The sequence below is a fragment of the Mastigoproctus giganteus genome, chromosome 7, assembly GCF_048544385.1.
Source record: "Mastigoproctus giganteus isolate SK-2022 chromosome 7, ASM4854438v1, whole genome shotgun sequence".
Lineage (NCBI taxonomy): Eukaryota > Metazoa > Arthropoda > Arachnida > Uropygi > Thelyphonidae > Mastigoproctus > Mastigoproctus giganteus.
Genome location: NC_143581.1, coordinates 69,160,771 through 69,175,037, shown reverse-complemented (window position 1 = coordinate 69,175,037; position 14,267 = coordinate 69,160,771). Strand labels below are relative to the sequence as shown.

The 14,267-nt window shown below is 38.4% G+C and overlaps 1 protein-coding gene across 2 annotated transcripts in view; it reads left to right on the top strand.

The window, feature by feature from the left end:
* Exo70 (exocyst complex component 7) overlaps nt 1–14,267 on the top strand; it is a 340,721-nt gene that overhangs the window by 239,595 nt on the left and 86,859 nt on the right. For both annotated transcript variants that reach the window (XM_090377714.1, XM_090377715.1), the window contains one exon: nt 6,963–7,077. In XM_090377714.1, coding sequence (XP_090233840.1) covers nt 6,963–7,077 — 115 coding nt within the window. The remainder of the gene's footprint in view (nt 1–6,962; nt 7,078–14,267) is intronic.

Below are 14,267 nucleotides of genomic sequence, written 5' to 3'. Positions count from 1 at the left end.
GCTGCTTTTTCAGGACACTGCACCAGTGTACATGTCACATGTTGTTGCTTTGAGAGACTGTGACTTTACAGAACTTACCCGTCCACCTTACAGTTTGGATCTGCCCCCCAGTGACTATCTCCTGTTTCAACACCTCAAAAAAAACATATATGGAAGTTGGTTTTGTTATGATAATGAACCGAAGTCTGCTGTTTCTGCATTCTTTGATGGACAATACAAAGAATTTTATTTCTCTGGTATTTCCTCTTTGCCAACAAAATGGAATGATGTATTGAAGTTGAGGGGAGTTACATTGAAAAATAAAAAAATTGATTTTTGCAGCTATCTCATTTCCTTCATAGGCAGGTAGATAATTTATTGAATTCCCTTTGTATTATTCATTTAATTCATTATTACTGAGTGAGGATTGAAGGTGGTTGAACTTGTAGTCTTAAAGAGATTTCATGTTTCTGGCATACATCTTGCATTGAGCAAGATGTATGTATTATAAAGCTCAGCATATAGAATTCTTTTTGTACAATTTAAGGGTGATACTGATATGTGAAGTTTTGTTCAGGTCAAATGATTGTTGGCTATAATAGCCCCATATTTTTCCTCGGGAAATTGGGTTATGTTTATTTCATGGATGTGCCCCATGTAGATGGAATACAGTGCACATGAGAATTTTTTCAGCATTAGCATTAGTAGAGGCGTACGATACAAGAAAGCAAGCTTATGCAGCATCAGCAAAAAAAAAAAAAAAAAAAAAAAAACCCTCCCATTTCACCCTTCCATTCGTTCCAAATGCCTGTCCAGCTCAGCCTTAAATTTATTTAAGCTATCAACTTTCACAACAAAAGATGGAAGTCTGTTCCACCAATCAACTACTCTCCTGATTAAACAGGCACAATTTGGTTACAAAGGAACTGGATGCAAAAAATAATTTTGATATCATATACTTGGATTTCAGGAAAGCTTTTGACACTGTTGTGCATGAAAGACTACTGTACAAATTGGAGCAGAATGGTATTAAGGGTAAGTTGCTACAATGGATAAAAGGATGGTTGAGTGAGAGAAAACAGAGGGTGCTGCTCTTCATGGACTGATGTTATTAGTGGAGTTCCACAGGGTTCGGTGTTGGGTCCACAGTTGTTTTGTATATTTATAAATGATATTGATGAAGGTATATCAGGCTTAGTGTCGAAGTTTGCAGATGATACAAAGGTTGGCAGGGTTGTTAATGGCAGTGTGCTACTGCAATAGGATCTAGAAAATTTGAGCAGATGGGCTGAGAAGTGGCAACTGAAGTTTAACCTTGACAAATGCAAAGTACTACATATGGGTAGAAGTAACCCCAGAGAAACATACCAACTGTGTGGTACTACACTTAAGGTGGTAGAAAATGAAAAAGACCTGGGAGTAATTGTGCAGTCAGATATGAAGTTTTCTGAGCAATGCAGACAGGCTGCCAGGTCACGGGGTTTTATCAATGATATATAGGAATTTTGCTAGCAGGGAAAAGGAGGTGATTGTCCCTCTATATAAGGCAATGGTCAGACCATGCCTTGAGTACTGCGTACAGGTCTGGAGGCCTCATTTTAGGAAGGATGAGGATTTGCTTGAGTGTGTACAGAGAAGGGTAACAAGATTGGTGAGGGGAATGAAGGGATCCTCTTACCAAGAGAGGCTTAATTTCTGCAAATTGGAGCAGCTGGAAACTAGACACCTGTGATGTGATCTGATTGAGGTGTATAAGGCCTTGAATGGGTTGAGCATGCTGAATTCTGGTGGGATTCTTCCACTTGTTCAGAATACGAACCTAACGGGGCATAAATTCAAATTGAGGAAAGATAGTTAATTGTTGGAACAAACTTCCATCTGCTGTTGTGGAAGTTGATTGATTAAATAAATTTAAGGAGGAACTTTACAAACATTTAGTGTGATTTGTTTTGTAAATTTTTTTTTTTTTTTGGATGATATTGCATAAGCTCATACGCTTGCTTTCTTGCATCACATGCCACTACTACTACGAATTGGCCATACACATCTAATGCATCTGTTTTTACTGCTAGGAGAAGAGCCTCCACTCTGCTCGCATTGTAGTTCCATTCTTACAGTGAAACATATTATCATTGAATGTGCACACCACTATTCAACTAGAATCGAATATTTCAGATCTTTAATTAACTTACAAAAGCCCTTACAACTAGCTCATGTTAGCATTAGCAAGGGCACATGATGCAAGAAAGGAAGCTTATATAACATCAGCCAAAAAAAAAACACTCCCTTCTCATTTCACACCCATTCACTCGTTCCAAATGTATGTCCAGTTTTGCCTTGAATCTGTTTAAGCTAACAACTTCTACAATGACAGATGGAGGTTTGTTCCAGCAATCAACCACCTGCTGGCTAAAGGCAAACTCCTGCACATCTATCATACAACTGTCTTTCCTCAATTTTAATTTATGCCCTCTCAGGAGATTATTCTGTTCTTAACCTTAGCAAGAGGAAGAATCCCACCAGCATTCAGCTTGCTCATCCCATTCAAGGCCTTACACACCTCGATCAGATCACCTTGCAGGTGCCTACTCTCCAGGTGCTGCAATTTGCAGAACCTAAGCCTTTCTTGGTAAGAGCTCCCCTTTGTTCAATTCACCAATCTTGTTGCCCTTCTTTGTACTTGTTCTAACAACTCTACATCCTTCTTAAAATGAGGCCTCCAAACCTGTACACAGTATTCAAGATGTGGCCTGACCATTGCCTTGTATAAAAGGATGATCACCTCCCTGTCCGTGCTAGCAAAATTCCTTATCATTGACAAATCTCCATGACCTGTCCTGGCAGCCCATCTGCACTGCTCAACAAACTTCATATTTGACTGCACAATTACCCTCCGAGGTCTTTTTTTAACTTTCTACTTCCCTGAGTGTAGTACCACACAGTTGGAACGTTTCTCTTTGATTATTGCAACCCATATGCAGTACTTTGCATTTGTCAATGTTGAACTTCAGTTGCCACTTCTCAGCCCATTTGCCCAACTTATCTAGATCCATTTGGAGTTGGCACACTATGGCCATAGATGCCAATGTGCCTAAAAAATTCCCAAACAAGCAATCCCATTTGGAGTAGCATACTGCCTTTACTGTCGTTAATAATCCACCCAATCTTTGTATCATTTGGACATTAAGCCTGATATACCTTCATCAATATCATTGATAAATATACAAAACAACAATGGGCCCAGCACTGAACTCTGGGGAACTCCACTAATAACATTTGTCCACGAAGGGCAGTGTCCATTGATTACCCCTCTCTGTTGTCTCACACTCAACCATCCCTTTATCCATTGTAGAATTTAACCTTAATGCCATACCCCTCCGATTTGTACAGGAGTCTTCCATGTGCAACGGTATCAAAAGCTTTCCTGAAATAAAAGTATATGATATCAAAATTATTTTTGGCATTCAGTTTCTTTGTGACCACATCAAGACCTCCCTTTAACAAACCCATGCTGTGTCTTAACTATTACTGCAGTTTTGTCTAGATGATCCTGCAATGCTTCTTTGACCAGTGATTCCATTATTTTTCCTAGAATAAATGCTAAACTAACAGGTCTATAGTTACTTTTGTCACCTTTTGAACCCCCTTTTTGAATTGGTGATATATTTTCACACCTCCAGTCCCTGGGGACCTCCCCCGAGTTCAAGGAAGCTCTCATAATTATGGCTAACGGTTTGCTTACTTCCTTTGCTGCCTCCTTTAGTATAACTGGATACATCCCGTCCACCCCAGGTGCCTTTTTTATGTTTAACTTCAACAATTTCTCCTCCACTTTGCTCTCAGTTATTACAAAATCGCTTAGCTCCCTGTTAGAGTTTGATAAACTTCTGGCACTCCCCTCATTGAATAACTCCTCATGTGTGAATGTAGATGAAAAATACTCATTCAGTTTATCAGCTACCTGAGCATGATCATCAGTAGTCAACCCCTCTATGTTAAGTGGTCCAATAAATCCACAAAAGTCTTGCTAGTATGTGAGTGACCAACCCATGAGTTCCAGTCAATATCTGGAAAGTTAAAATCCCCCATTATAAGACATTCTTATTTACTGGCCTACTCTATTCCTCTGTACAATTGCTCATTATACTCATCAGATTCATTAGGCCTATAACACACACACCTACTCTCATTTTTCCATTCCCAGTGCTTATGTCACACCAAACAGACTCAATATTGCATTGTCCACCAAAATGAATTGACTGCACTTCCTTAGATTTTATGTGCTTCCTAACTAACAGCATAACCCCCTCCTCCCTTCCTGTCCTGTCTATGCTTTCTGTACACATTGTACTCCCCAAATTCCAATTCTGCACTGCTTATGTCTGTGTGACACCACGTCTCTGTTATCCCAAAAATATCTGCCTTTGATGTCTTGAGTAGCACTTCAAGCTCATCAAATTTATTAACTATACTCCTAGCATTGGTGTACATGCAAGTGTACATGCATCTGTTTCTACCCTTAGTTACCCTAACACAGCCCATGTATTTACTTGTTCCACTATGACTCCGAGCAGCCCTGGAAATCTCCATTGCCTTGCTTTCCAAGCTGCTGCTCATTCTAGTGGAAGAAGTGCAAGAATCACTTTTGCCTCTGCCTGTGGCCACTGTTAACCTTTTAGTCTGTTTATTTCCCCAAGCTAGCTGTTTTCTGCTCCACCTAACACTGCCTCTAACACTGCCACCTAACACTGCACCCTTTCTATTTAAGCGTACTCCATCCCTGTAGAAACAGTCTCTTCTGTCAAGAAGCACTGACCAGGCTGAAAAAAATTCTACTCCTTGAGCCTTGCACAGTCTCTCCAGGGCCAAATTGATCGACAAGGCTCTCATCATATACCATATTTCCCCATGTATAAGATGCACCTTAATTTTGGGGCCCGAAATTTGAAAAAAAAAAATGTATTACATAAAGTTATTGAACTCAAGTTTTATTTATCATAAAATTCATACAACTCTTCATCACTGTCAAAACTCCCATCCATTGCTTGTCCTCATCTGTGTCTGATGACGAATCACTGTCTTCATATATTGCCTTGTCCTCAGTTCAATCTATGGAATTTGAAATGCCACACTTCTTAAATGACTTGACAACGATCTTGATATTATCCCAGGATCTTTTCACTCAGGTACAAACTTCTCCGATAGTTGGTTTCTTCACTCTTCCTGCTGGTGTCAAATTGGCTCCAGAAGATTTCATCCATTGGTTCCATTCGTCTCTCATGGCAGCTTTGAAGGGTTTGTTAATGCTGACATCAAGTGCTGGGATGTCAAGCCTCCCGGTATGACGGCAAGTTTTGTTTTTTGCTCTGCAGCAATCTTCTTTGTGTTTTTGTTATGTGTGCTCTGAACTGATCAAGCACCAATAGGGCAGGTTTGCGTAAGAGCCCACCTGGTCTCCTGCTCCAAACTTTCTCAAACCAGATCTTCATCCCATCCTGATCCAGGGGTGGATGCCCTTGTCATGAATGTGGACAATCACTCCTTGAGGAATGTCTTCTTTTGGCATTGTTTTGCGTTTGAAAATCAGCATAGGAGGCAGCTTGATTCCGTCGGCACAACAAGCTAGAACAACTGTATAATGGTTCTTTTCATGTCCACTTGTCTTCACAGTTGCAGTTTTCACCCCCTTCTTATCAACAGTTCTGTTACTTGGGACATCAAATTGAAGGGGGGCTTCGTCCATATTTGCAATCTGTCCCAACTCAAACTGATGTGTCTTCCGACATTGAATGACAAAACAATGAAATTCAAGGACCTTCTGCTCATAGCTTTCAGGCATCTTTTGGGCAAGTCTGGTGCGTGTACGCATGCTTAGTCCATTCCGTTTCATGAACCTGAAGCATCAATTGTGTCCTCCTTTGAAATCCAGTAACTTCTTTTTCATTAGGAATTCTTCTTGCCTAATATGAACCATCTTTGTGGACACAGGAATTGCAATTGCCCTTTGCTCTTCAATCCATATTTTTAATTCTCTCTCTAGATCAGGCCATTTTACTGACTTGCCTCTCATGACCTTCTTCTGCCGTGGCATTCTCAGTAGGGTTTCTTCTTCCCGTAGCCAGTCTCGGATTGTTTTCTCAGTTGGAGGAGGACCAAACTTATGTTCAGCAGCACGATTTCCATTCACCTTTGCAAACTGGATCACTTTTAACTTGAATTCAGCACTGTACGAAAATCTTTTCTGAGCCATTTCTGGGCAGAACGTGGCAAAACGTAACCTAATATACCGGTAACAAGTGTGAAACAATGAGCGCAAAGACAACAAGCGTGAAAAAGCAGGAAATGCAAGTAAAAAAATCTACAATCACTGTATAAGACGTGCCCAGTTTTTAGACCCCAAATTTTTCGAAAAAGGGTGCGTCTTATACATGGGGAAATACGGTACTCCCTCCTATCATATCTGGGCAGAATTGCAGACACTTTCACACTCAACCCTAACTCGGGACTTTTTTTTCAACATTGACTTGTACTTGTTGAGTAAATCTGCAGATCTCTTACTCTTAATGTTCTTTAGTTCCAATGTGTACAACAATATCACCTTTTGTGCCCTTAAAAGATATCTGCTCTACAACATCATCAGCTTTTGTCCCTGGCAGACATACCCTGGTCCTGTCCAATAACTAGTTCCTGTGGGACCAGTGCATTCTGCCTTGGAGATTGCTTCTGTGTTGCCTGATGCACATGAGTGAGCTCTACCATCGAACAGTAATACATTTCCTAGATAATTGTATATCGTTATTCTCCTGCAATGGTGGTATAAATCAGAAAACTTTGCAAAACAAAACAAAAAAATATATATGTAAATATCTATATATATATGAGAAACAAATTAAGAATAATCATATCATAAAACTTATGTTTTTTAATTTCTCTTTCTCAATTTAATATAATTTGCCATTGAATCTTTTTTATGTATTTAATAGGTAATTACTCTCCTAGGACAGCTACAAGATTACCTTGATACACTTGGAACTGTACTATGTGAACCAGATGGCAATCCACAAAATTCCAATAAATATGCCTTCGCACAATATATCAGTATGTATACATCTATTTCATAATATTACACTCTTTATGAATTTAAGTTTTGTAATTGTATATCTGATCTTAAAATGCTCCAGATATTTTATTTTTGAAATCTTTATTCTATTTACTTGTATTGCACATACTGTATGTCAGCGTATTCACAGATTGTTGTGCAGAATGCACTGATTATTGTCAGGGAAATGGGAAATACATTGTGCAAGAAGGATATGCGGAATAGGACCAGGGTATGTCTGTCAGGGGCAAAAGTAGATGATGTTGCAGAGCAGATATCATCTTTTAAGGACACAAAAGGTGATATTCATGTGCACACTGGCACTAATGATATTAAGAGTAGGAGATCTGCAGACTTAACAAGTACAGAGCAATGTTAGAAAAAAAATTGCGACTTAAAATTGAATTTGAGGGTCCACAATTTTCCCAGACATGATAAGAAGTTGAGAGCCTTGTCAGTCAATTTGGCCTTGGAGAGAATGTGCATCATGGTTTAGAATTTTTTCCCAGGGTGGTCTGTGCTTGTTAATAGGAGAGACTGTTTTTATAGTGATGGGATACACTTAAATAGAAGGGTGCAAGAATATTTGCTGATGCTAAAGGGCACTAATAGGTGGGTCGGAAAACTGCTAGCTTGGGGGATACACAGACTAATAGATTAACTAGAGCCACCGGCAGAGGTGATGGCGATTCTTGCACTGCTTCTATTGAAAAATGCAGCAGCCTGGAAAGCAAGGTGTTGGGGTTGGCCCTGCTGTGGGTCATAATGAAGCCAGTGAATATGTGGGCTGTGTAAGGGTAGCTAAGAGTATGAACATATGTATGTACACTAATGCTAGGAACATTGTAAATAAATTTGATGTATTTGAAGTACTGATTAAGTTATCAAATGCAGACATTGTAGGGATAGTGTCATTCAGACATAAGTGATGCCCAATTTGAATATGGGGAGTACAATGTATACAGGAAGTACATACAGAACAGGAAGAGTGAAGGGGTTATGCTCTTAGTTAAGATGCATATTAAATCTAAGGCTCTGCATCCAGTCAACATGGGTGATTAGTGCAGTGTTGAATCAGTTTGGTGTTATATAAGCACTGAAAAAAAAAGTTGAGAGTAGGAGTGTGTTATAGGCCTAATGACTGATGAATATAACAAACAGCTATACAGAGAAATAGAGTGGACCAGTAAATCAGAGTCCTATAATGAGGGATTTTAACTTTGTACATGTTGATTGGAGTTTTAGTTGTTCACTCACAGACTAGCAAGGTTTTGTAGGTTTCTAGGATGCCTCTTTTTTACCACAGCACATTAGAAATTATTATTATTATTATTATTATTGGCCATATGGTGCAAGGAAGCCTGAGGCTTATGCTGCACCAAGAAAGAGAAGAATGATGATATCCAGCTCAGGACCCTGGGTGTGCCAAGCCCACACTCACCAGATGTGAGCCCCTGGGGGTTCATGCAACAAGAGGAAGCAATACTCTTGATTTGGTTACCAGCAGTGGTTCACTTGCATTAAGAATCTGTAGGTAAAAGATCCACTGGGTGGAAGCGATCACAGTGTACTTATGTGGAAATTAATTAAAGACATAACAACTGTCAAGTTTTGCTTTCGTGAGGGTGTCTACAGTGGTCCCAGACAGTTTTTAAATTCTATGCAGTGGGGCCAACCGATGATGTTACCAACAGCAAATTCTAATTGGGAATCATTTGAGGACGTAATTAAAGAAGCTACTAGGCTTTTCATACCAATGAAGAAATAATGTTCAAGGCTTAGACCTAAATGGATGTCAGATGAACTATTGAGACACGTGGCAGAGAAGAAAAATGCATGGGATGCATATAAATTATCAGGTGATATAGAAGTCTGTGATAAATATAAATTAGTCTGTAATCAAATCACAAGGAGGTTAAGCAAGCTAAGACAGATTACGAGAAGTCCCTGTTGAAGAATGCCAAGAAAACCAGCAAAGACTTTTATACTTATATATACAGTAGTAGGAAGACGTTGAATCACATTGGGCCACTTGATGTCAGTGGATAACTGTTGATGACCCTGCTCAGGTTGCTGACAAATTGAATGGATATTTTGCATCTATAAATTCACATTTGAGGAATTCTTTATGGGAGGAGATGTCAGAAGTTTATCAAAGTCCAGCGGGGAGCTAAATGACTTTGTGATAACTGAAAGGAGAGTGGAAGAGAAGTTGTTGAAGCTGAACATAAAAAAGGCACCGGATCTATCCACTCATATTAAGGGAGGCAGCAATGGACATGAGCAAATTCTTAGCATTAATTATGAGAGCATCCTTGGATTCAGGTAATGTCCCTATGGACTGGAGATGTGTGAATGTATCCACATTTCATAAAAGGGGATCAAAAGGTGACACGAGTAAGTACAGACCTGTTAGCTTAATATCTGTTCCAGGGAGAATATTGGAGTCACTAATTAAAGAAGTAATGCAGGACCATCTGAACACAAATATAATTATACTACAGTCACAGCTTGGATTTGTTAACAGTTGGTCTTGTCTAACCAGTCAGATAGGTTACTATGATGCAGTGACCAAGGATGCAAAAAATAATTTTGTCTTCATATACTTGGATTTCAGGAAGGCATTTGATACTGTTGCACATAGATTGCTGTACAAACTGGAGAAATGTTGGCATTAAGGGCAAGTTACTGTTATGGATAAAGGGAGTTAACGGGAAGAAGACAGAGTGGGTACCAATGGGCACTTCTCTTTGTGGAATTATGTTATCAGTAGAGTTCCTCAGGGTTCAGTTCTGGGCCCATTGTTGTTTTCAGTATTTATTAATGATATTGATGAAGGTATATCAGGCTTAATGTCAAAGTTTTCAGATGATACAAAGTTGGCAGGGTGCTTAATGACTGTATGATGGTATGCAACTGCAACAAGATTTAGAAAAATTAGGTTGATAGGCTGAGAATTGACTGTTGAAGTTTTAACATTGCCAAAAGCACTACCCATATACAGTACAAAAGGTACTTCATATGGGTAAGAGTAATAATCTCAGAACTTATCAACTGTGTGGAAGTACACTTGGGGTAGTAGAAAATGAAGAAGACCTGGGGTAATTGTGCTGTCAGATATGAAAATCTCTGAGGATTGCAGACTTACTGCTGGACTCTCATGGGGGTTTTGTCAATGATATATGGAAACTTCAGGGGCTCACATCTGGTGAGTATGGGCTTGCACACCCAGGGTCCTGAGCTGGATATCATCATTCTTCTCTTTCTTAGTGATTCCCTTCTACTTTTGACTCTCCCCCCCTCCCCCCTCTCTCTCTCTCAGGGTTACTCGAGAACTTTTTTTTTCCCCCTGGTGCAGCATAAGCCTCAGGCTTCCTTGCATCATATGGATATTAATAATAATAATAAAAATAACTTTACTAATAGGGATAAGGAGGTGATTATCTCTTTGTACAAGACCATGGTTAGGCCTCATGTAACATTGTTTACAGGTGTGGAGGCCTCTCTTTAGGAAGGATGCAAATCTGCTGTAGCAGGTGCAGAGAAGGGCAACCAGATTGTTGAAGGGAACAAAAGGGTGCTTATTCCTAGAAAAGCTTGATTTCTGCGAATTGCAGTGTCTGGAAACTAGGCACCTGTGGGTGTGATCTGATTGTAGTGTTTAAGGCCTTAAATGGATTAAATAAGCTGAATGGGAATGGCATGCTTCTTCATGCTAAGACTACACACACGATGGGACATAAATTTAAGTTGAGGAAGGATGGTTGCAGGATAGATGTGCAGAAGTTTTCCTTCAGTCAGCAAGTGGTTGATTGCCAAAATATGCTTCTACCTGTTTTTGTAGAAGTGGATGGTTTGAATAAATTCAAGGAAGGATTTATTCAAATTCTTGTAGGGTGAGGATGGGTGAAGTGTGTGTGTGTATGTTCCCCCCCCCCCCCCTTTCTTTTGGCTGACATTATGTAAGGTTGCTTTTCTGCATCATTTGCTACTACTACTTGTTATGACGTGTGCATATATGTATTTCTTACAGCTGTGAAGGCACATCTTTTGTAATGATAAACAGTAAAAAAAATGTTTTCAATGCAAAACACAGGTATTTGTTCTGAATGCAAACAACAGCTTCCCCCATCTCTTCTTCTTTCACATCATGATGATGATGTTGGTTCAAAGGGGGGGGGGATCTGTGTGGCTAAAAAGGGGGGGGGGGAAATTGTTCTCAAGATTATTGCATGCTATTATACCTTGAAAAGTAGAGAAAGTAGGTTAGGGCTACCAGAAGTAACTTAAAAATAAAATCAAAAGTAGTAAGTTCCATCAATTTCCATCCCCCTGCCCCCATAATTCTATAAAATATCTTTGGTTTAGTTTTTATTTCAATATGAAATTGGTTCCAATAATCCTACCTTGTTTGATCTGCTTTCTAAGGTACAAACCCTTGGTGTATACTTCACTGTGCTGTGAAATACATATGCAGAGAGAACCACCACCACATTCAGTAAACTTGTTTTCATCTTAATACATATACAGTCGAACTTCCCTATAATGAATTCTATAAATCCAGCGAAAAAATTCGTTATAGAGAAATTTCGTTATACAGAGAATATCTTTTTTATTAGAAATTGTTATTTAATTAGAAAATGAAAATGAATCTACATTTATTTTTAATGTATTTTATTTCAAAAACACTTATTTAAATTACGCTTACACAATTTTCGCCAGTAAGTATCACAAATTTAAAAAAATCCGTAATTTTCGTTTGCACAGTACAATTAAAAAATGTCTGATTCTCAAAGAAAACCTCACATTTGTTCAGAGCATTAAAAACATTATCAGGAACATTTTCACAAAACTGTAGACCCATACGAACCGTTTTAAAAGCGTTAATCATTTCTTCACGAGTTGGCTTTTCTACGGGTTGTTCTGATGTGTCTTCAGCGTCATCGTTAATTTCTTCGTGAGCATGGTCGTGTCTAACACTGTTCAGCAGTATTTCATCTTCATTTGGATGTTCTGTTGTAGTCAGGTCTTGATCTACATAAACATAACTATCCAGTGTTATTTCATTTTCGATGTTTCCGGACGATTCTAATATTTTCCAAAAGTTTTTCAGTTGTGAAAGGGGCAGTTCATCTTGTTCATCCAGTTGATGTTCGACTTCTGCATTCAATGCAGACAAATCCCGCTTTCGAAAAACAATTTTGAATAGTGTATTCAGTGACATCGTTTGTCCAAACTTTTGCCAGTTCAGAGATGCAATCTCTAAGGTTAATTGTAACTTCCAAGTTTCTATTTTCTGATAACGCATTGACAATCTTCATTATTATTCTCTTTCGATAATGAAATTTAATTTTTAATTATGCCTTGGTCCATTGGCTGGAGTTTTGACGTCACGTTTGGTGGTAAAAACAATAACTTCACACTTTTAAGTTTGGCAGAAATACTGGCAGGATGTGCTGGACAGTTGTCAGTTACCAACACGATTTTCCTTTTTTCTTTTGTTATACGCTTGTCTAGTTTTAATATCCAGTCTTCAAAGATATCACTGGTCATCCATGCTTTTTTATTAAAGGTGTAGTCAACTTCCAAAGATTTTGTGCCTCTAAAACATCTTGGGTTTTTTGATTTTCCGATTACTAAAAGTCTTAATTTTTCACTTCCTGTCATATTTGCTCCAACTAGCACAGTGATTCTTTCTTTGCTTTGTTTTCCGCCAAAACATTTATCATCTTTAGAAGCAAGAGTTCTATTCGGTAAACATTTAAAGAATAAACCCATTTCGTCAGCATTAAAAACAACGTCTTTAGGTTCATATTCTTCCAAAATCTTCTTTAAGGTATTGTTCCTCCAACTGTTGCAATCTTCTTCACTTACATTAACACTTTCTCCACAAATAACCTTTTCCACAATTCTGTGGCGCTTCTTAAATTTATCTAGCCACCCAGTGCTCGCATTAAATTCTGTATGTCCCAGGGACTGTGCAAATTTCAGAGCTTGTTGCTTAATTATTGGACCCGATATTGGTATATTCTTTTCACGTATCATTTGCACCCATTTTAGAACAGCTTTATCAACATCTTCGTATATACACAACTTAATTCGCTTCTTGTCTGCTGCTCCTTCAATTGCATTTAAAATTGATTCTCGATTTTTTAAAATCGTAGATAAGCTGCTTGCAGGTATGCCATATTTCTCCGCAATATCTTTTTTCTTAAAACCCTGGTCAATATCATGAAGAATCTTTACTTTATCATTAATACTTAAACATTTTCTCTTCGACATTTTTTCCCCAAATGTAAAAATCACTGGACTGTAGCTCTTGCCGATACATACACTGCAAACTTCGCTGCGCTGGCCATATACAGCAAGCCCCCGTTATAACGCGGTTTGCTTTACGCTGATTCGCTATAACGCTGTTCTTATATTAAAAGCCGTATCTGACTATAACGCTGTCACAGATCACTATAACGCTCTTTTACAGATTGCATTTTTGGCATATTTAACGAAATTGTTTCATTTGATGTAGTCGATAGCTTGAAAATGAATAGCAAAACAGCATTAAAACGCTTCCCACGCTGACTTGAGAAATTTTCCCGCGCTCAGTGAAATTTTCTCGCACGCTAATTTAATTGCAGTACAGTGACTTGTTACGTAGTTCCGAGATCAACATTTTAAAAAATGATCAAGTATATTGCTTGTAATATTTGCGTTATATGCATTTATCCGAAGTCTAGTCATCACTCAGTACAGTATTAGACATTGTGCGTAACGGACAGTTTACTTGAACATTGTATCGTAATTAACGCAACCAATGCAGTTACATTTTCGAAGAGTTAATAATGGCCGATAAGAATGAAAAAGCAACGTCTGAGCGCAGTACGAAGACTATAAATGTAAGAAAAAGACTGAATTTGAAATTTAAATTAGACGTTTTGAAGTGAATCGATTCCCGTCAACGACAAGCGGATGTGTGTCATAATTTAGGACTTGCAAGTTTAACTGTAAGAACAATTATAAAAAAATAAAGAATTAATTTTAGCAGCTGGAAAGATAGCTGTTCCACTGCAAGCAACTAGGACTAGGCCGGCTATTAGGATTGAAATGGAAAAGACTTTAACTAATTCTATTGAAGACAATGTCCAATGCAGAATTAAGTTAAGTTAAATATTATTAAAAAAAAAAAAAAAAA